We start from the raw sequence: 23681 nt of genomic DNA on the forward strand, positions 1-23681 counted from the left end.
AATGGAGCATTGGGAGTGGTCACGTCTCCTATCCCTATTCCCCACACCACTCTAATACACCAACATGAACGCAAAAACACAGGCCCAGGCGATATTTCAGCATAGGTCTCTAGCCCTTCAAAGAACGGAGGAGGGAAACAGGATGTATTAGAGAAGTGTGTGGTGTAGCAGTTTGGAGCAATGGAACAGCCTCCAGTGCTCCATACTGCTCATTTGCATATTGTACTATAAGTGAATATCTCAGCAATGGAGCCACAAATTTTCATTAGGAAAAAATTGTTACGTTTGCGTGAACCTGACCTATCTAACTGCGTTGCTGGTTTAATATGCTTCACACTGGCAACAAACTCATATTTTGGGAACACAGGCACCAATATAGAAGGGGAAAAAGTATTTTTATTCAGGTGAAAATATTCTATTCAACCACGTCTCATACATCGATTTCTGGTGTTAGCCTCCCTATCAAGGGTACACAAACCATCTAATACAAACAAATCACATTGGTTCCTCGTCCCAACTTAGCCTGGGGGCAAGTAAAATATTAACAAGGTCAGAGATATTTATGGAAATAAAATTCAGTGGGCCTTAAAAAACAGAGCCCCGTCTACCATATAGTTAGAACTTACATTCCCTTGTTAACATTAACATTCATTAAAAGCGCTCTCTAAGGAAACGCCATGCAACAATGTAACAGTAATGCACTAATGGTTAATGCAGGCTAGACAGTGTTCTGCTACATCTAACCCTATATACACATGTAGTGATGCAAAGTGGAACCCTAAGTGACAGTCAGTACTGCACATGAATAGGCCATCTCATAAACATTTCATATATGACCCAGGCAACATGTGAATGGGTCCAAAAATAAAACCTCTCTACAGTGTTCTTGCGATTCCAAACTTCTACTGGATGTATAAGCTCAAAAATGGAAGAAATTAACAGAGGTAAGGAACGGCTACCAAATAGAGAGGAACAATAAAGCAAATATAGTTACATAGTTACTAGGCTGAAAAAGACATGTTTATCAGATTCCAGCTTAAAGGGATCCTATCATTTAAACTGAATCTTTTCTGCTTATCACATAGGAATAGCCTTAAGAAAGGCTATTCTTCTCCGGCCAGCCGTTCGGTATATACCGTATATACTCGAGTATAAGCCGAGTTTTTCAGCATAGTTTTTGTGCTGAAAAAGTGCTCCTCGGCTTATATTCGGGTCATTACGGTAATTTTCTGCTAGCAGGCCAGGATAGCAGACTCCGTCCCCACCGGCCCCATACCTTTAAAGTTGCAGGCCGGCTCCTGCGCAGCGAGCTCGCAGTAGCCGACCTGTTCCGACGACAGCCAGGAGCCTAATGAAGGCTCACAGGCCTGTCATCGCTACATTACTATTACGGCTGGTCTATGACCAGCCGTAATAGTAATGTAGAGAATCTCCCATAGACGGCAATACACTTGTATTGCCGTCTATGGAACTTGCAATCAAATGACTGCAGGTTCAAGTCCCCCAGGGGGGCTAAAAAAAAGTTTTAAAAAAATATAATAAAAAATAAAATAAATAAAAGTTCACAGCGGGTTCACACCAGCACCTGATCTCAGTCATGCAGGTTTCCGTTTTCTGTCAGCAGAAGACAGAAACCGACATTCAGTGTCTGTGGGTGAGCCGTCTTCTGCTGCCCATGGCGAAACCGTTTTGTTTTTTGTTTTTTACTGGACACAAAGTCCTGCATGTCCCACTAAAAAAAAACAAAAAACGGTTTCAATGCGGAGAGCAGAAGACGCTCGCCGGCGGACACTTTTCAAACCCATGAATGTTTCTCGGGCAGGAAACGGAAACCTGCATAACTGAGATTGGGCGCTGGTGTGAACCTGCCCTCAAAGTAGAAAATGACTGTGAAACACATACACATTAGGTATCCCTGTGTCTGACAGTGCCCGGTCTACTGAATATAGGGGATCTGCAGTGCTTCTATTCCGTCCGGAAGGGGTTAATAGGAGCACTGCAGATCCCCTATATTCAGCCAGGCTGAATTCCAAGTGGGGGTAAAAAACCCAGTCCTCAAGCTCAGGGAAGGGGCAGACAGACAACCAAAACACCCCCTCCCCTTTCCCAGCACTTACTGCACCCAAGAACTCGGCCATTTTAATTTTTGAAATTTTCCAGTAGCTGCTGCATTTCCCCCTAGGCTTATACTCGAGTCAATAAGTTTTCCCAGTTTTTTGTGGTAAAATTAGGGGGGTCGGCTTATATTCAGGTCGGCTTATACTCGAGTATATACGGTAATCCGGTTTTCGTCAGTATGCCAATGAGTACTCTTAAAGCACTGGGGGCGGTCCCAATGCTGCAAGAGAACTCTCCAATGCTGCCTCTATCTTCTTCAGGAACGGGTCTTCCTTGCATCTTTTTCATGGGTTTGGCTTCAAACTTCTAGGCCTCGGGCAAAGCTGACTGCGCATGCCTGTCGGCCACCAGAAATTGGCCGCTTACAATACTGTGTATTTATTTATTTATTTTTAAATAAACATGTTTGCACAAGATATTGTGTCCCTGTCTCTGACTGGTTGGGTCAGCACCATTACTGGGGAAGGTACCTCAGTAGCAGCAATGGTGCTGACCCAACCAGTCAGAGACAGGGACACAATATCTTGTGCAAACATGTTTATTTAAAAATGAATAAATACATAAATAAATAAAATAAACCTTCACATCAGTTACAAGTATAAGCAAAATAAAATACAGCCAAAAAAACAAATGGTAAAACAAAACACCTGCTCGTCCGAGCTCTAACTATTACAGAATCAGGCTAACTATGTATGTGGCTTACTTCCAACCCCACAATCAAACAAAAAACAAGTCCCAGTTTTATCGCTCCAGGATAGACCCAGTGTCAGGACTGGAACCCATTGACTTTATTGTCCCAGACTGCAGCTCTTCCAACTGAGCTATTTAGCCTGTACTGATCTGAGCCTAGTTCCCGGGAGCTCTAGTTTCAGTTCATGCCTCTCTGATTTGCTCCTCCCTGTTCTCAGATTAATTTCCTATATAAACCCAGCCTTGCACTTCCTGCCTTGTAAGATTATTGAGCTCTGCCAGTAATCTAGCTGCTCTCTCCTGCTCTGCTGCAAACACTGACACTCATCTTGTGCATTGACCACTGGCTTCCTCCTGACTATGGTATTTGCCTCTTCCTACAAAACTTACGCTCATCTTGTGCATTGACCACTGGCTTTCTCCTGACTATGTTATCAGCCTTGCAAGTAAGTCCGCCCCCAAGTAGTAGCAACTTAGGACTCCCAACCAGACCCGGGCGTTACACCTAGGCGCTGCCTCTCGCTCCCAGGATCTGCCCTGAAGTGCAGGCTCTGCAGCCTTTTATGGCCCAGTAATGAGAGCCTGGGCTGAGGCCTACTCCAGACCCACCCTGGACCACACATAGGTCAGAAACCTGGAGGAAATATATTGTGACTCTAGCACTCTGCCTGTCACCTTATCACAACATATACACCTCAACTTTGACTTGGGCTTCAAAATAAAATGAATGATTTTATTTATATTACAGAATTACTGATATTGGATAATAAATAAGCATGGTTTATTGTATATTTACTTTCATCGAGATACACTAATACTAGCTTTGTGAATTAGAGGATCTTTACTGCTTCTGTCAGCCATTTATGAAAGAGTAAGAGCAAGATTCAGAGTTAAAGTCAGTGGTTCAGTCTACTAGCTACACAACCCTCATAGATATCGGACCCACCAGTAAAGCAGTACATTGAAATTCTAACCCAGAAATGTAGTTCATATTTAACTTGTATTACACCGCCATTATACAAGCAGAGTCTCGGGATGCCACATGTTAGGCTCTAATGATGCTCTGTCTTGCAGGCACCTGTATGACAATATATAAAATATCAAAGACCGAAAACTTTTGGCAGCATAAAGTGTTCTGCTTGCCCTGTCAGGAAGTAATGAAGAGTAATTTTGGAGCCTCTGATCCAGCTCTGTTCGCCTCCCGGGACACTGATTCAACAACAGCTCAGGAGCTTAGAAACAATAAAGCTTATCTAACAAAGGAAAAAAGGCATTTTATTTGCTATCGTCGGTGTCACGAGGGCATTGCATCTGTGCACAGAATATCTTCACTCATAAGCTTTTTATTTTGTGAAATATGTCTTAATGATAACATAGGGGCAAAAAAGAGAATAAACTCTCAAAGATAAGATCTCACGATACAATCCTAAAAACACTTGCAAATAGAAAATAATATATAAAACATGACAATATTTCCTTGATAATGAATTTCTCATATCTCATATCATAGGGGTTATCTAGTAAAGATATTGTACTGGAGAATAGCTCATTCCAAGGTTTACCCAGTTGGTCCTCCATAGCTGAGGGTGGCGCTCAATTAATTTGATTAATATAAGTTCCAATATTCTATAGGTCCCATAACTTGGGATAATAGGACCAGGGTCTGTTTTACACTGACAACCCCCTTAATTAATCATTGGGGGTGGGGCAGTCATGCTATTGCTTCCTTTTCTCTTTTCATTGTAAGCTGAGCTGCCCCAAGCTTCTACACACCATTACCTAGCTAAAGGTTCATTGAGTCAATAGACGACAACACCAGATGTCCATGGGTTTGATCCACCACCAGCACTCAGTGAGACTCAGAAGTACTTTTGATGCCTATTATATGACCAATGCAGTATTTCTCCATATAATATGGTTACCAGTTACTAGATGAGGCCACAGCTAATGTGTATGGCCAACTTCATAGTGCCTCTCCAACTATAGGACCCCGATTTCAAAATAAAGACTTGTCAGGCACTGACTTCTGCATATATAAAGGTCCAAACAGCAAGAAATTAGTAAAAAAGAAAAAAAAAAGGCAAATTTATCCCCTGCCACTCCTGTTCTAACACTTCCATTGATCCCTAATGGACCTCCATTGATCTCTACTTCCTGGTTCCTCTTGACCCATAGGGAGCGCTGCTCAGGTGATCAATGGCTGAAGTAGGTCTCCATTACATCCAGAGACTGGCTGAGTGGTCTTTTCCTATGTGTTAGGAACCAGGAAATACAGACCAAAGGGAATTTAAGAAGCGCTGAAGCTGGAGCAGAGGGGAGTTGTAACATTTCTGCCTGTTCAGGTCTTTGCGTCACACTCTGCAGTGCAGGAGGTGTGTACAGTTTAATTCCTTTCTTACAGTTTTTTGTTGTTTGAACACTGGTCTATTACCTCTCCTCTGTAATTGAATTTCCACCACACCCTTTTCCTGCACCTTATTTCCCTCTATTCTTCTATAAGGGAAAGTTCAGATGGGTTTTTTCGATCGGAACCTGAGGTGGAGGCCTCCTCAGGTTTCGGTCCAAAAGACGGGTAGCGGCGACTGAAAGCCGGTGCACTGCACCGGCATCCAGCCACACACTCCACTCCGGATTAGGCCCAATGAATGGGCCTAGTCCGGAGGAGGGAGTGTCTTCAGGCCGAATCGCAAGGCGAAACAGCCTGAAGAATGAGCACCTCGCTTCTTTTTCCGGGAGCTGGAACAAGTCGGCTCCTGGAAAAAACTCTTGAGCGGCTCCCATTGATTTCAATAAGAGCCGTCTTTTTGGTCAGGATTTTGAGGCGGATATGGCCTCAAAATCCTGACCAAAAAACTCCATGTGAATTTACTCTAATAATTAATCTTAGTCTTGCCTGTGTAATTGACAGCCTGTCTATCAATAAACTCCTGGACTTTTAATATATAGGTCATCAGCCCACACATGTTTGCTGGCCATTTTGACTATGTCCTGTGACTTTGTCCTCTCTAGCTTCCTACTTGCTCTTACTATTGTATTACTGACCTTTGGCTTCCCTTGTGACTACTCTTTTGGATTATGATTTTGTACTGCTTTGTCTCCCTGGCGTTGACCCTTGCTTGCTGACTTCGCTTCTATTATATTTTGTCCTGTCTTGTTCTGTGTGACACTTATTTCTAGGAAAGGATTTGCCACCCAGTTGTAGTCTGTCGCTTAGGACAGTTCAGGCAATTAGGCAGGGACAGGGACTGAGTTGCGTTTAGGGTTGACTGTTTCTGTCTTGCCTTCTTACTGGTTTCAGCAACAGCACTAGGGAATTGCACAACTAGCAATTCACTTACAGGAATTAGGAGAAGATTATGATTTTTCATGTTTACACACAATTCTGAGCCTTTTCTAAACCATTTTTATTAGCTGGACACCCACATGGATGACTGCCTGCCAGTGATGGTAAAAGTCAGCAAACGTAAATACAGGATATCTCCTGACATTTGTCTATTATAGTACTCCACACTGGCTATAATCTATAGGGAAACCGCCAGGGTTTCCGCAGGTATAATTGACATGCTGCATTTTTCAAAATCGCATGAGTCTTTCAAAATACAGCTATTCCAAAGCGTTTTTTTTTTCCACAATGTGTGGATGGAATTAGCCAAAATCTCATTTACTTTGCGGGTGCCATAAAACTCAGCGTTTTTTTCTGCTGTGTATCCGCAGCAATAAAAGAGTACTGTTTACGCCACGTGGGCCTAAAGGAGTTTTTGACTTTTTACTGATCTTATGACATGTTTCTGTTTGTCGAAATAGAATACAGGAACAGGGGGTCATCATTCATTCTTTGATTTATGGATTCCATTTATTACCATTTTTACCCAGGAAGGGGGTAGGTTTACCAAACAAACTGCAAGCAACAAAATGGTGTCCCAGTTCTTCAAAAAGGTGATGTAATGGAGAAAACACAGCGTTTCTGACCGCTCTGGAAATGGAGTGCAAAAATACATTACGTTTTACAGTACCAGCAAAGATTTCATGTTAAACTTAGCTGGAGAGTCACAGGTAGGGAAGAAAAATTAAACACTGTATTAAACACTGTAGAAAAAAAACGAAACGCGTTTTTAAACTGTGTTTCGCTATGAGGTACCATAGCCATAGAGACTTTTTGTTCTCGTAGAGGGTATACAAAATTACAAATTGCTTCAAATCTACTATACCAAGTGTGCAATTTTGACAAATTTGGCGCAATTTTCACCAATTTAACATTCCTGATCATGCATTTTAATGCAATGTTGATCATCTAGTTTTAATCTAATATGTATGATTAAAAACCAAACTAAATTGTAATCCATAATAAGCCATGGGCCAGAAGAACATGGCTATGTAAGGCAGAATGCAGATGGTGGTCGTTTCTTTTAGATTTATAGTGTTAGTTTGTTAATCCCTCGTATAGAAAGTGGGAGCACATGGAAGACAAAAAGCGCAAATGGCAAACGATTTCATGTCAGTTATACCAGCTGTGACATCACTGGCCACGTTCCCGTCAGTAAGAAAATAATTCAATTATTTTCTTTGTTAAAAAGGAGGCCATGTCAATTAATGAAGCCTAATGACCGGCACATACATGGGTTTTAATCGGCTCTTTGAAAGAAGAATAGATGGATAATCCCATACAGATTATTAATTTCTTCAGAGCAGCATGCTGGGAGAATACAAAGCATTGTGCAAAAGTCTATATCAAAGACAGAATGTATCGCTGCTTACGCAACTTACATATTCTTTAATTACATGGAGTTTTCCAGTATCCGGTCCTATCGATAGGTCGAGGTACTATAAAGAGCTGCTTTTTTTCCTGAAGGTTTTCCACTGTGGCCACAATGCTGCATTTTTGCAATGTGGGGCTTCAGCTTTTTTGTTGCAGATTTTACTGCAGTTTTTTTTAGCCAAAGTCAGGAGTGGATTGAACAGAAGGTAGAAGTATAAGAAGTTCCTATATATTTTCCATTCCTTTTGGAGCCATCCTTGGCTTTGGCTCAAGAAAACGCAACAAAATCTGCAACAAAAAAAGCTGCGTTTCTGCAATGTGGGGCCTCAGCCTAAAGGGGTTTTCCCATCTGAGGAAGTTATCCCCTATCCCCTACAACTTTTTAGACCTACATGGATAAGGAGAATGGGAGATTTTTGTCCCTGTTCTGAGTGGAGTGATAGTCATGCAGTGGTCAGGCTGCACTCGCTCCATTCTATTAATTTTAATAGCAGTATTGTAATTGGATTATCTCCAGAACTCCCATTGAAATGAATGAATGAATGAAGGAATGAAGTGGCACACCTGACTACAGCTCCATACAGAATAGGAAAGCATTGTGTAGACAGATATGAGATAACTTGCCCAAATGGGAACATCCCTTTAAAGTAATCCTGAGAATGGGCTCTCCTTACTTGCCCTAAGGTAGGGGTTTTTCCAAAACTAGATACTGATGGTAATAGGGCAGCATGGGCAGTACACAGATTATGGAGCCATTTTCTTCTGCCTCTGTGCACTGTGCAGATATTAGCTGATCCTTGGGGTGCCAGGTGTTGGATCCCCATGATCAGTGGTGTAACTAAAGTCTTGTGGGCCCCAAAGCAATCTCTTGTCCGAGACCCCCTACCACATTCCTACAGCCTATTCTTTACAGTGATGGTTACAGGAGCTAAGGAATTTAATGAACCTCACTGTGGTTAGGGGTAATTTTTGTGTTTCCTTGGTTTATGGGCCAGATGGAAGCTGCAATCTCAGTACTGATGCCAGTGCTTATGGGCCCCCTAAGGCTCCTGGGCCTCATCCCCTCAAGTTACGCCCCTGCCCATGATCCAATATTAATGACCTAAGAATAGACCACCAACACTGAGTCTTGGACAACCCCTTTTCAGGGATTCTACCCTTTTAGGCCAAGGTCCCACATAACAAGCCACAGCTGAAAAACACTGCAGAAAAGATTGCGGTGGAAACATATTGCGTTTTTCCCAGATAGTCTGCAGAATGTTCCCATAGGAAATTAATGACTAGATCTTTAATTAGGGAATCATTATTGCTTATGACTGACCATGACCGTTATGAAGGAATCGGAGTCAAGCTGTGAAAACATGGAGGAGTCGGAATTGGGGGTTTGGCCTACTGATTCCAGAGCCCTGCTTATAGGAAAATATGAGTTGAGAGATTATAGAATCCTTTTACATGTATTAAGAGAATGAATAGTTGAATGAACGTGGAGAAGGTTTGACATTATTACAGCTATAATTGCAATTCTACATTTAATTGACTTCTCATCCATTGTTACTACATAACCATTACACTTAATGTCTCCACTCATGCCACGTATTAAAGAGTCATTACAAATCCTTAAATACCCGTCTCAAGCAGCAAAATAAATATATGACAGCAATTACACTTGCCTTCCAGCTGTTATTGAATTTCATTGTTTTTAATATAATAAATACCATAGGGCTTTGCAATGCATTGTCACATTTCACACAAGTAATGACATTCGTTGAGCTTACTGCTTATTTTCTAATTTTAAACAATCATGCTTTAGGAAAAAAATAAAGGATTTAGCCCATGAACAACCTCTAGAAAGGTGCGATTCTTGGGGATCCAACTGCTGGGACCCCCACTCATAAGAATAGGGGGCCCATGTCCTTGTGGACTGGAATGGAACGGACCAGCCTCCTCACGGGATTAGGTCAAAGACAGACCGCGCTCACCCGTAATGGTGGATAAATACTTCTTTATTGACAAACACACAACGCGTTTCTGGCTGGAAGCCCTTTTTCAAGTGTATAGATTTCCAAAATAAAACATACAAATACCAAAATTCATATAACATTAAATCTAAAAGTGGACCAAGAGGGTTGCAGCAAGTCCAATGTAGGGATATGGTAAAACCAACATATAAAGCAGGTAAACATAGACATAAGACCACCAAATGGCAATATGTTATAATATTATTCCAGTAAAACGTCAGTCAAAATATACATGTGAATAATTAGGGGACTGTATCATTATGAACTATAAGTGGGCACATTGACAGATATAAACATATACTAAAATATTTATATGAGCTGCCATTTGTTCAATGAGTAATGAATGATGGCTAGCATGGATTGTTAACATGATGCTCCAACACCCCAGACTGGGGGACTTGAATAAACGAGGTACATAAATAAATAAATACCCAAAGTACCTCTTAGATGTACCAGCCGGCAGTTTCTTATACTTACCCTTCCACAGTGGGCCAGAAGTATGGCACTAATGTGATGGGTTGCTTATTATAGATTGGTGTTTCAGTGGGAGGAGGCAGCCATTTGCGCCGAGATTGGCGTCCAGCTCGCACATGCGAGACGGCAGCCGTGTCAGGAAGTGTCCCCCGCGCAAACACCGGCTTGCGGGCCTCGCGCATGCGCAGTAAAAGATCCTTCCACTTCGACAGAATTTTTTGCCAACACACCCAAAACCATAGCCCCGACCATAGTTAGAAAGGCCCCCTAATGATTGATGATAGGGTTTCCCCAACTGGGATCGATCAGTTCTTATCAGTTAGTGAATTTGCTATCAAGTTTTCAACTTCTCAACACTGCGACCACTGGGAACATGGAGCATTAAAAATTGGTAAAAATTTTCCAACCCCAGATGGATATTTCATACTATTCTGAGTATGAAAAATCCATTTGGAGTCAAAAAATCCCCTAGGACTGGCATACTGAATGACAGTCTTGATTATGAAATAGAATGGAAATCAATGCCAGTAATAAGACAGTTTTCTAGCATAAGTTATAGTAAATTTGTTGGGTCAAAGTGTCATAGGCCTGGGTCACCTTAGTCTCTGCCACACTCCACTCACTTTCTTAACAAAATGGCAGGCGGCACAGAAAGGAAGTGGTACGTCTTTTATGTAAAAACAGATGGCACAAAGGGAATGGGTGGTCTGTGTAAGGACATCTTGATCTTTGTAGCCACTCTCTACACTGAGTATTAGAAGGAGTTGCTGAATATGATCATATTTGAAACAAGACCAAATATAAGGAGAGTACTAAACAATAAGGAACCATGATATTTACACTGGACCTTTACTAAAACATAAAAGATCTTAGGGACTGAGAGATCTGTAACCTATCTAAAGACTTTATAAGATGGGGAGATGTTGGACCGCAGGAAGGTTAATCAACAAGATACATGTTTGTCAGCACTCGTTGCAAACAGGCCAATTCAAACAAAATGGGGGAGGAGTAATCTCTACTGCGGCTGTTGTTGTCCTCCTTTGTGAACCTGGGTGACAACAATATGGCAGCAATTCCAGCTCTCTACAGAAGGTGGACTGAAATTCTGAATAAATCTCAGAAGACAGGAATTCTTTCCACTATGGTATGTGATGGAAGGAAATGGAAAGGAGAACAGGTATCACAGATGGTAGTGTAAGACCAATGCAATGCATTCAGCAAACTTACAAATATTATGTTGTACTTCACACTCGACAGGATATGTTAGGAAAGATATGTTGCATTAGAGAATGTATTGCATATTTTTGAGATGTGTAACACTAATATCACACTGAAATATGTTACTATGCAAGTGTTCATCATTACTACTTTACCCTTGAAACTGCATATGTAAGAAGCACAATATTATTAATGCATTATAAGTCACTAGAATAGAGTACTGATCACCAGAAGAAAGTATACTGTATGAATTAAGGGGGCGTTCACACTGCCATTGTTAATGTCCATTGCTGTTATCTGTCACAGGATAAGAGCAACAGACATTAAATGACAGATGCTGAAGAAGCCACTTCAGTCAGGTGTCCATCTGCATTCATCCCAATGTAAAAATCATGGCGGAAGCTTTCTTCCATCATGTTTTTTACTTTTCTGATGGAAGAAGAAGTTGTACATACAGGACCTTTTCTTCCATTACAAAATTTAAAAAAAAGCAATGTAAGAAAGTTTCTGACATGTTGTTTACATTAGAGTCAATGAGAATGGACACAGAAAGAGGGGGTGTATCTGTGTCTGTTACTCGGCTACAGTTAATGTCTGTTGCTGTCATCCTATGACAGATGACAGCAACAGATATTAACAACGGTAGTGTGGACATCCCCTAAATAACAGCTGGGGCGAAACTAGGTGGTGGTAGTGGTGATGGTCAGCACTCAGCACTCTGATTCACTTCAATGGAGATGTCGGAGATAGCCAAATACTGTACTTTGGCTATCTCCACTGCTCCTGTTACAATGAAATGAAGTGCTGTACTTTTGCTAGCTCCAGCACTCCCATTCACTTTAATGGCTGCAGTCAGGTTGAATGTGGAGAAAGAAAAAGGTCCTTTCACTTTGTGGGACAACCCCTTTAAGACTCCCTACACTCTCTGAGCCCAAGCTCTTACTACAGTGAAACCTCTCCAAAAGACCACCTCTTTGAGATCACCCCTTACCCAGACCATATTTTCTATGATGGATTTTTAGTTTTCCATATTAACCACCTTCTTTGAGTAGACCACCCCTTTAACAGACCATTGTTTAATACACATTGGGTGGTCTTCCCTGTATCATCTGATCAATAGGTACGCTAAGTGTCAAATCTTCTCTGCTCCGATACTGATGACCTATCCTGAGAGTAGATCATCAATATCCAAGTCTTGGAAAAACCTATTTATAGGACATGAAAGTATTATATGATGTCTGAAGCTGTTTCTGTCTCTTCTCTATAGTATTTCACGATGGAGATCTATCTTTACTTACTAAGAAGAGAGCGTCATGACATCAGGTAAATCCATATATCCTGATTAATATTCACTCTCTTTACATATTAAGCCATTTGTATTAGAAAAGCATACCATCAACCTAGCAAAGCAGAACAGATGTGAAATCATAAATTGCCCTGGAGACTACGCTGCAAGTATTTACTTAGGTAAATGTGACCCCATTATAGCCTGACAAAGATATTGGCTCGTGGTATCTAAGCAGTGCTATCTAAAGAAGACAAATTATCCCCGCTCCATTAACATGGCTTGGATAATTCTGTAGCACTCTACATACTTTGTTAAGGTTAGTTCAATGTTCAACCTGAAAGCAACTAGGAAAAAACCTAAATCAAACTGCAAAAACATCAGTATGCAAGAGAAAATATATATCCATGTAGATTTTTTTTACCTAATACTTGAGTATATTAATCCATTGTTGCAAAAGCACCGGATATATTGTGCTCTATACACTACCAGAACATTAGCATATGTACACATGGAGTTTTTTGTTAGAAAAATCTCCTTCAGGTTTTTGTAGCAGACCTTGATGACTTTTTATTTGAGGCTATTGACATGGGAAAGCTACGACAGAATACCAATGCCCCGCGGGTAGCCCACATCCGAATAATAGATTTTCCTCTTGATTTTCTGCTGTACCTTTAATAACTTGGAAGCATTTTGGATCTGCCAGACCACCAATAACTTTTTGTATAGCCGTAGGTCAATTGGAGGTTTATCGCTGAGGTGTTGTCACCCAAGAAGACTGATCAACTGAAGAGAGTGCTACCCCAGCCTTTCCTAATGCCTAAAAATTGGTTTTCCTAATCATCTACTGGTACAGTAACCCCATACTATGATCATACATTGCCAACTAGAGAAATAGCATGTACCCCCTGGTTAAAGAACCTGTTCACCTAGGGCTTAGAGTATGGATTTCCTTTCACAGTCAGGAATCATCTGCTACAATCTTCAACTGAGAGCTTAGAGTCATTCCTGATTTGTTAGTGAATGGATATTAGCTATGCAATTTTACACCATAGAGTAAATCATGTTTCCACTCTATATAGATCTTCTGTACTGTCTATTGCACCATGCCAGCAAAATGGACATCTTGGTGGGTTTCTGGTCCATCAACTATAGACCTTGTTGGATGTTGGACATTGTTACTGGTAAATACTAGAGATGAGCGAACAGTAAAATGTTCGAGATTCGGTATTCGTTTCGAGTAGCCCCTCAATATTCGACTACTCAAATCGAATGTCGAACCCCATTATAGTCTATGGGGGGAAAATGCTCGTTTCAGGGGTAGGCAATATTCAATCAAATTATACTTACCAATTCCACAAGTGAGGGTCGGGCTGGATCCTCCGAGAAGTCTTCTCCGTGCAGCGTCCCTGCGGCATCTTCCGGCTCTGAATTCACTCTGCCAGGCATTGGGCCTTTGCAGAGCCGACTACGCATGTCCGCACTACAAGCGGCCATGCGCAGTCGGCTCTGCCCAGGCCCGATGCCTGGCAGAGTGAATTCAGAGCCGGAAGACGCCGCGGGGAAGCTGCACGGAGAAGACATCTAAAGGTAGGAGAAGAACCAGCATTGATTGACCGACTGTATAGCATTCAGCCAATCAATGCTGGTTCTGCATCGAACTTTTACATTCGAACAGCGAGTGGTACTCGATCGAGTACGAGTATTTCGAATACCGTAGTATTCGATTGAATACCTACTCGATCGAGTACTACTCGCTCATCTCTAATACTGGTAAATACCATTACTCTTGGTTTAAGGTGTTCAGAATGAGTATAAAACAAGAAAGTAACACAGTAAGAAGCTTCATTATTCAGACTGTGACACCATTGTACTCCTCTTACATGATAAATGGTAGACTGTAGGTTTCCTTCATGTATCTATTGACAAATGCCTAATATACACACAAAAGATCAACTTACCATTCAATATTTCCTTCAATTGCCGGTACCAAATATCACAGTAATCTTCACTTAAATTATGTAAATCAATAGCGGTTTCTTTTAGCTTATGTCCCTTTCTGATACACACAAACACTGTGATGCCCAGTAAGGTGCCACCTTTTTCTTGTCCCGCCAATCTACGTCTCTTCAGTTTCACAGAAAATATGTCCCTTAGTTCAATGAATTCTTCTTTAGGTAGTGGTTGGACTTTCGAGCTCCCTGTGTAAGAAAATACAAGAATTATTTTACAAAACAAAAGATTGTCTCATGTATTGAAAAATTGTATGATCTTCTTAAAAACACTATGCGAGAAGAATTCCGATTTAGGTCTTTGGGCTAGATGTGATTATTCTGTTGCTTACAGCTAGTAAGGTCTGATAGGTTCTGTTAAAAGGACAATGAACCTAAAATTCAAGGTTTATAAAAATTCTGATTACAAAATAGGGGCAACATGGTGGCTCAGTGGTTAGCAGTGTAGCCTTGCAGTGCTGTAGTCCTGGGTTTGAATCCTGCCAGGAAAAACATCTGGAGTTTGTATGGATTTCCTCCCATACTACAAAGACATACTGATGGGGAAAAAAAATGTACATTGTGATCCCTATATGGGACTCACAATCTACATTTAAAAAACAAACAAACAAAAAAAAAACCCAATAACATTGGGATGCTTTCACCAGCACCTATAGGTATAGGGGACATTTAATATGCTTTTTTGGCAGTCAGTTCATCAATGTTATAGTTGAAAACCATAGAATCAGCCCAAATAGAACAAAACTGTTAAATCCACTCACAAACAACAAATAAACCTAAACTTGGCTAAAGCGATGACGTGTGATCATACATTACCATATATTAGCAATATATTTCCAAAAACAACATTGATTATTATAAGCCAACAAAGACGGATTAAGGGGCCTTGCACATCACAGTTTTAGCATCCATTTAGTGGATCCATTTAACGGATGCTAAAAATGGGTGAAACAGATGGCCATTCACTTCTAACAGCTTTGTTGTTGTAGTTGGACATAAAACATAACGTAGTATACCAGTTTCTGCCAAAAAAGTGAAAAAAAAATATTGACCTACACAAGCGGATGGGTATCCATTGGCATCTGTTTAATGGATGATATGAATAGTCATTTATAGGAACAGAGAATCAGAACACCTTCCAACCAAAGCAAAATGATGGACATCACCTTCTAGTACACACCATAGTTTTCAATGTTTGCTTCTGGTCTAACTTTACACCATTTATATGTTGGCTTAGCTTACACCAAAAAACGTGGCAAAACATTTGTGTGCAATGGAACGTCTTAGACCAAGTCCATCCCCACGAGAAAAATCATAAAAAGGTGTATAAATGATTGATAAATATGGTACAATGTGTATGGTTTTTGGGACAGAATTCTGATATTTTTATCTGCCTCAAAGAAAAATAAATGCAAAAAACACTCTTAATAAGGGAGTCTGTGCAAATAGGTTAGGGTAACCTGAATCATACAGTGTTCTCTCCATGTGAATCGCTGCCTTCATTGCTGAAATGTCACCATATTTGTTAATATGGAAATGAGCTGTTTGGAGCAATGAGGGTGTCGCTGTTGCTACAGAGAAGTAAGTGGTAACACCCTTTCCACCATGGGGAAATTCAATGTGTTACAGAGGCATAGATAATACAATGATAATACAAGAAAAATAACATACAAAAAGCTCAAAATAGAAAGATTAAAAGATAGTAGGCGTCATAACAAAAAAGGACTGCAGGATCATTTAGTTCTCTGTGCTGAGTTCTCTACACTTAGCTCAGTGTTGGTTGTACAACCTAACCGCGGTTTGGAGGAAGGACCTCTGATAGCGCTCCTTCTCACACTTGGGGTGAAGCATTCAGTCACTGACAGTACTGCCCCGTGCTAACACGGAAACCCGGTGGCCAGCTTTAAAACTCATTCATTTGAATGGGTTTGTAAAGGTGACCGCCGGTGTCCGCCTGTGGCCTGTCAGTGAGGAAACAGATATTTTTTAGTCCTGCATGTCGTACTTTGGGTCCAGCCGAAAAAAACTGTTTCCTTGCAGAGATGCCGCAGGCGAACACCGGCGGTCACCTTTACAAACCCATTCAAGTGAATGGGTTTTAAATCTGACCGCCAGGTTTCCGTCCCCTATCCAGTTTCGTCAGGGCTGAGGAGGGTAACCCAGCGGAATGGCAAACACTGGACACGGGTGCAGGTGTGAACGAACCCTTAGTTATTTTTCTTTTGATGACCTTACAGATCTGACTAATCCTAGGAGCGAATGGTGTTACTACTCATCTCCTCCACCCAAAGTGTGACAGCAATACTGCACGTAAATAGGATATTACATCTAGAAATAATAAACCATTGCTCTAATAAACAGCACAAACCCCCATGCAGAGCACCACATGGCAAACCACAACATGGGGGCAAAAATCAGTCACATAGCACTAAGTACAATTTAGCTGATTCAAGTCACTATAAATTCAATTCCTCTATTACGGTATACAACCTGGTCCTGAAACGTATGTAAATAGAATAAGACATCTATAAAGCTAATAAGACTAATGTATAGCTATGTCTTCACACACTACTTACAAGACTAAATTTAATATACAATCATTATTTCTCGGGACCCCCAAAGGAGCGCAACTAATCAGTGTTGGAAAGAATCTTGCTCCCATCTGGTAGCAATAAACTTTTCTAAAAGACTGAACAGTATTATTTAATCCTGTGACTTCTTACTGTGATCTAAATTAACTTTTGCTACTGTTTTGTCATATCACATTGATATCAGATTAACTTTGACGAGTCTCGTGTTCCAGTTAAGGAGAGATAATAATGGCAAGGAAGGGGGAAAAAAAGCTTCTTCGAGTAATGTCACTTATCTGGTAATGGCTGCATACGTGATACAGTCACAGAGAAGGAACGGCTCGAGAGAAGGTCTAGTTTTTGTTATTTAAATGGCACCAATTATGAATAGCATGCTGTGCAAAAGCCCACCATAAAATACACAGCGCCTCCGACCAAATTATTGTCATCATTCCTAATGTTTGTTACCTTGGAGACACAATGACAGCTTTATTGGAAGCTGCCTCCTCATCATTAGGCTTCTTTTCTATAACAGAACTATAATAGTACAATACATGCCTGCAGCACCATTAAAGGGGGTGTCCTATAGTTGATATTTATCAGTTACAATGTCTGATTGTTGGGTGCCCCAACACTGACCCCACCTATCAGTAGAATGGGGGTCCTTATTGCTGCAGAACCTCTATTTTCAGATGTTTCCTAAGGGTGACCATTTAATTAGTATGGGACCTTCAAACTCTCCCTCAACAGCAGATGTTGGGTAAGAGAAGAGTCCACCATATTGGATTTCTGACGCTTCTGATCATGGGGAGATAAACTTCTGCCAGCGATGTCTGGCGGTAGTCTTCTGCCTTCTCCCTGTTCAGAACATACATTCAAAAAAAGAGTACGTTTGTATGGGGAGGTGGGCATGACAGATAACTTGACCAACAAGTATATTGTATATACAGTACAGCTAGTCTTCGACACTGATTGGAGTGGTAGTACACAAACTTAAGCTCCCCTCCTTACTGAGGTCATGCAGTGAAGAGGTATAGGAGGATAAGGACCCCTTTTGTATTGTTGAGTGGGGGTTCTAGTGGTGAGACGTACAGTGATCAGATATTTACCAGTTATAGCTGCTAAGTGTCCATGTGAGACAATCCAATTGTTTGTTCCCATCTACAAAATATCCTATCAGAAATGAACTAGTGGACACATGGTATGCCTAGGTCGCAAAAAATACAGGCATAGGACCTGTCCTGCACTTTGTCCCAGGCTCACTGGCCCATACATAGACCCATGATGATACACGGGTATGTGTATGGGACTGTAGAAAATGGGTCATTGTGCTGGTCACAATGGCAAAGAACATGTTCATGTGCATGGAGCCTTACAAGCAGCGATGGCATCATGGCGACATTTGACTACTGCAAGCACTCCCTGGTCTCAGCAATGCACTACTCTAATGATTGAATACGGCTGAAATTTTGGGGAATCTACCTTATAAGCAATGGGTATTTTCTTTTTTATTGCATTCCCCCCTCACTTCCTAAAAATGTGTCCATTTGGTTAGCCACAACATCCAGAGCTTGACTTTTTTGTTTAGGGCTAAGGCCTCGTTCACATCTGCATTGGTAATCCGTTCGTAGTTCACATGGGCACCCCCCCCCCCGAACAGAATGCCAAACGCATTGGCAAGCGGTGTGCAGTGAAAGCACACGGACCCCATAGACTGTAATGACTATAACGAATCATGCAGACATGAAAGTACTTCGTGATCTACTTTCATGTCCGCAAGATTCGTGCGGGCACCGTGTGTGGAAAGCATACTTACCCAGTGGTCCATGTGCTTTCATTGTACACCGCTTGCCAGTGCATTCAGTAGTCCGTTCGAGGGGGCCCCATGCGGAAATGCAGATGTGAACCAAAGGAAAGGCTAGACAACTAGGGCCAGATGGGAGTCACGCAAACAAAGATCGTCATGTCGTCCTGTGACTCCTTCACTTATGTTAATGAATGGAGTTGCGTTGCGTTGTGCCGTGACCATCACAAAAAAAAGTCAGGGAAAGTTCAACTCTTTTTGTGACTAGAATTTGCAGTCGTGGTACCCTCAAGGGCACAATGCAACTCCATTAACTAACATGAGCAAAAGAGTCTCAAGGCAACACGGCACTCTTTGGTTGGGGCCAAATTCGCACTGCGGCCCAAGCCCAAAACTGTCCTGGAAAAAAAGCTGCCCTATGATTGGTTACTATGGGCAAAAAGACCTATTTTCCCATTAGATAATTAATAATGCCAAGTATTCATTTTTACAAAAACAGCGCTATACTATAACAATTTGCTTTGATCCATCTATTTCAACGCCTCAAAAACACGGATAAATTTGTTCCTGGAAACACCAAATTATGTAAAATAAATTAGATTTAATCTATTAGTAAGAAAGCGGTGAATTTTGTATTTACAAATGTGTGTATTCTAATGTATTGGTTTTGTGCCCCCACCGACTTTCCCCAGTGTGTGGTACATTCAAAGAGAATTTAATATTCTTAATTATGAGAAGATTAGATAAGTCATTCTACAATAACGTGCTCGGATCCCCCTACTGCTTAAAAACCAAGTGCGGTATAAATCTCCACATTTATATAGGCTGATGGAGATTTATCGGGGAAGCTTATTTTCCATGCGGCATTAAAAAAAATATATAATAAAAATAATAATAAAAGAGGAATGTATAAAAAGTGCGAACACAATTAGCGTCAAGCAGATAAATCCTGCCCTAATCCTGTTTACCGTCTACATCAGACAGATGTGCCAAGATTGATTCAGACAGAACCTCGGCTTACAGTAATATTTCCTTTTAAGTGCTGAACACTAGTCTATTTTTGTTAAACCTTTGCTAAATAATCTTGGCACCGATTGATTTCCGCTACGATTACGGCAGAAGTGCTCATTTTTGCACGCCGTTGCTGTGAACATACAACCTCGCAAACAGAGATTATCTCTGGGCCTTGCAATTAAATTGTCTCCCCCAATGAAGATTTGCCAATTTGGTAGAGAATTAAATAGCATTATATCCAACAGAATACCTAAATCTCAAGAACAGATGGTACCTAGCGGCGTAGTAAGTGTTACGAGATGGTCGCTATTATTGTGAGTAACAGGATATCACTGCTGATACCTTTTTGGACATGTGACTGCAATATAAAAGTAATAGAGATATTCGCTTGGCAGATGCGAATATACAGGAACTTGGAATAGTAAGGTCTTACAATGCATTACAATTGGAAATCAACAGTTGTATTGCACGTGTTAGTTTCTGGATTTTTATGCTGCCATTTAAAAAAAAAAAAAATACATTTTTTTAAAAAAAATCAATTAAAGACAAGCCCCCCTTGGCTTATACTCGAGTCAAGCAAAAAAAAAATATATATATTTTTTTTTTTGGGGGGGGAGGGGGGGTCTATTACCAGCTGCAATAGTAATGTATAGAATCTCCCATAAAATAGTGAAAAAAAAGAAGCTTTAAAAAAAATATAATAAAAAAAGTAAATAAAAGTTCTAAATCCCTCCTTTCCCTAGAATACATATAAAAGTAGAAAATGACTGTGAAACACATTATACACATTAGGTATCCTGTGTCTGACAGTGCCCGGTCTACTGAATATAGGGGATCTGCAGTGCTCCTCCTCCGTCAGGAAGGGGTTAATAGGAGCACTGCAGATACCCTATATTCAGCCAGGCTGAATTCCAAGTGGGGGAAAAAAACTCAGTCCTCAAGCTCAGGGAAGGGGCAGACAGACAACCAAAACACCCCCTCCCCTTCCCCAGCACCCAGCAACTACTGCACCCAAAAACTCCGACCATTTTAATTTTTGCAATTTTCCAGTAGTTGCTGCATTCCCCCCGCCCCCCCCCCCCCAGGCTTATACTCGAGTCAATATGTTTTCCCAGTTTTTTGTGATAAAATTAGGGGCCTCGGCTTATATTCGGGTCGGCTTATACTTGAGTATATATGGTAGTTTGTTCGTAATTTTTTTCATATTTTCCTTCCCCTATTACTATTTTTGGACTAAAGTGAGATGACCAAATCACATTAATTTGCGTATTGCGGTATATTTTTACTGTATTTACCATATGCATTAAATAATGCTATTTTTTGGATTGTGCCAACCTATGCCCACATGACATATGGGGATACCTAACATGTTTTTGTTTGTTGTGTGTTTTTAAAATCAAAAGGGGAGTTTTTTAAACTTTTAATTTGTTTAGTTATATTCACACAACAGTCAAAATTGTCCATGTGATGGTCGTAAATGCCATCACACGGCCGAAAAAATTCAATGTATGTAAATGGAGGCTTTTTACATACATGACAGATTTTTTGATGTTTTTTTTCACGGACCATGAAAAATTTTGGCCATTTTCATGCATCCACTCAATACACTCCAATATTAGTGGGATCTGTGAAATTGGGCAACCCTTGTGTGAAAAACGGCTGTGAAAAGTGTAAATTTAAAATTAAAATGACCCTGGTTCACAATAAAAAGGTCCTGATAAATGCATAAGGCATATTTAAAGTACCTGGTGCCCTCCTCTTCAATATTTCTTGGTTCCTTTGATTCCTAGTTCCCTCTTAATTTCTGTAGAATGGCCACCAGATTCGGAGACTATTGTGAGCACATTGTGCTTTGGTAGTCTGAGACACTCCCCCTGCTTTTGGAAGGACCTATTGAGATTAGGGGGGAGGTGTCTCAGACTACCCAAGGACCGTATGAGCAGAGTAGTCTAAGAAAGAGCAGAAATGAAAAGTGGACAGAGAATCCGAGGAACTGAGACAGGAAGGGTAAAGAGAAGGTCTATACAATTTGCACTGATTGAGAAATCTTTATTGTGAATCACTTTAATATTTCTACATGAACAACACATGTAATGAAGAAGGTTCGATGATTCTTGGATGGTTTATTCCTGGACTCAGATACACAGCGTTTCCATATCTCTACATTGGAAAAACATGTTATTTCAGCCTTCAGCCGCTTAATGCACAATTTATTTAATACATTATCCCCTGTTCCTACAACAACAAGTACTCAGGTTTCGACAAAAAGAACACTACATTCGGTTACAGTTATTTAATGCTGATGTCAGGGATTTTATGCCATCTTTTTGCCAATTGTTTGTTTTTCTAAGAATCGGCGTGTACTCTGAAAAGATTAGTTTCTAGGAGACGTGAAATGGTGGGGACTGAAACATCTGCCACTATAAATGTCCCATCTTACAGTGCCTACAAGTAGTATTCAACCCCCTGCCGATTTAGCAGGTTTGATAAGATGCAAATAAGTTAGAGCCTTCAAACTTCAAACAAGAGCAGGATTTATTAACAGATGCATAAATCTTACAAACCAAAAAGTTATGTTGCTCAGTTACATTTAAAAAAATGTTAAACATAAAAGTGTGGGTCAATTATTATTCAACCCCTAGGTTTAATATTTTGTGGAATAACCCTTGTTTGCAATTACAGCTAATAATCGTCTTTTATAAGACCTGATCAGGCCGGCACAGGTCTCTGGAGTTATCTTGGCCCACTCCTCCATGCAGATCTTCTCCAAGTTATCTAGGTTCTTTAGGCGTCTCATGTGGACTTTAATCTTGAGCTCCTTCCACAAGTTTTCAATTGGGTTAAGGTCTGGAGACTGACTAGGCCACTGCAACACCTTGATTGTTTCCCTCTTGAACCAGGCCTTGGTTTTCTTGGCTGTGTGCTTTGGGTCGTTGTCTTGTTGGAAGATGAAATGACGACCCATCTTAAGATCCTTGATGGAGGAGCGGAGGTTCTTGGCCAAAATCTCCAGGTAGGCCGTGCTATCCATCTTCCCATGGATGCGGACCAGATGGCCAGGCCCCTTGGCTGAGAAGCAGCCCCACAGCATGATGCTGCCACCACCATGTTTGACTGTAGGGATGGTATTCTTGGGGTCGTATGCAGTGCCATCCAGTCTCCAAACGTCACGTGTGTGGTTGGCACCAAAGATCTCGATCTTGGTCTCATCAGACCAGAGAACCTTGAACCAGTCTGTCTAAGAGTCCTCCAAGTGATCATGAGCAAACTGTAGACGAGCCTTGACATGACGCTTTGAAAGTAAAGGTACCTTATGGGCTCGTCTGGAACGGAGACCATTGCGGTGGAGTACGTTACTTATGGTATTGACTGAAACCAATGTCCCCACTGCCATGAGATCTTCCCGGAGCTCCTTCCTTCTTGTCCTTGGGTTAGCCTTGACTCTTCGGACAAGCCTGGCCTCGGCACGGGAGGAAACTTTCAAAGGCTGTCCAGGCCGTGGAAGGCTAACAGTAGTTCCATAAGCCTTCCACTTCCGGATGATGCTCCCAACAGTGGAGACAGGTAGGCCCAACTCCTTGAAAAGGGTTTTGTACCCCTTGCCAGCCTTGTGAGCCTCCACGATCTTGTCTCTGATGGCCTTGGAATGCTCATTTGTCTTTCCCATGTTGACCATGTATGAGTACTGTTCACAAGTTTGGGGAGGGTCTTAAATAGTCAGA

The 23681-nt window shown here is 41.1% G+C and overlaps 1 protein-coding gene across 1 annotated transcript in view; it reads right to left on the reverse strand.

Annotated features, from left to right (window-relative positions):
* Positions 1 to 23681, reverse strand: part of CERKL (CERK like autophagy regulator) — a 94232-nt gene that overhangs the window by 51393 nt on the left and 19158 nt on the right. The window contains exon 2 of the mRNA XM_075283804.1: positions 14521 to 14760. Within this exon, the coding sequence (XP_075139905.1) occupies positions 14521 to 14760 (240 nt within the window). The remainder of the gene's footprint in view (positions 1 to 14520; positions 14761 to 23681) is intronic.

This window comes from Leptodactylus fuscus, chromosome 8 (assembly GCF_031893055.1).
Source record: "Leptodactylus fuscus isolate aLepFus1 chromosome 8, aLepFus1.hap2, whole genome shotgun sequence".
In the NCBI taxonomy this organism is placed as follows: Eukaryota; Metazoa; Chordata; class Amphibia; order Anura; family Leptodactylidae; genus Leptodactylus; species Leptodactylus fuscus.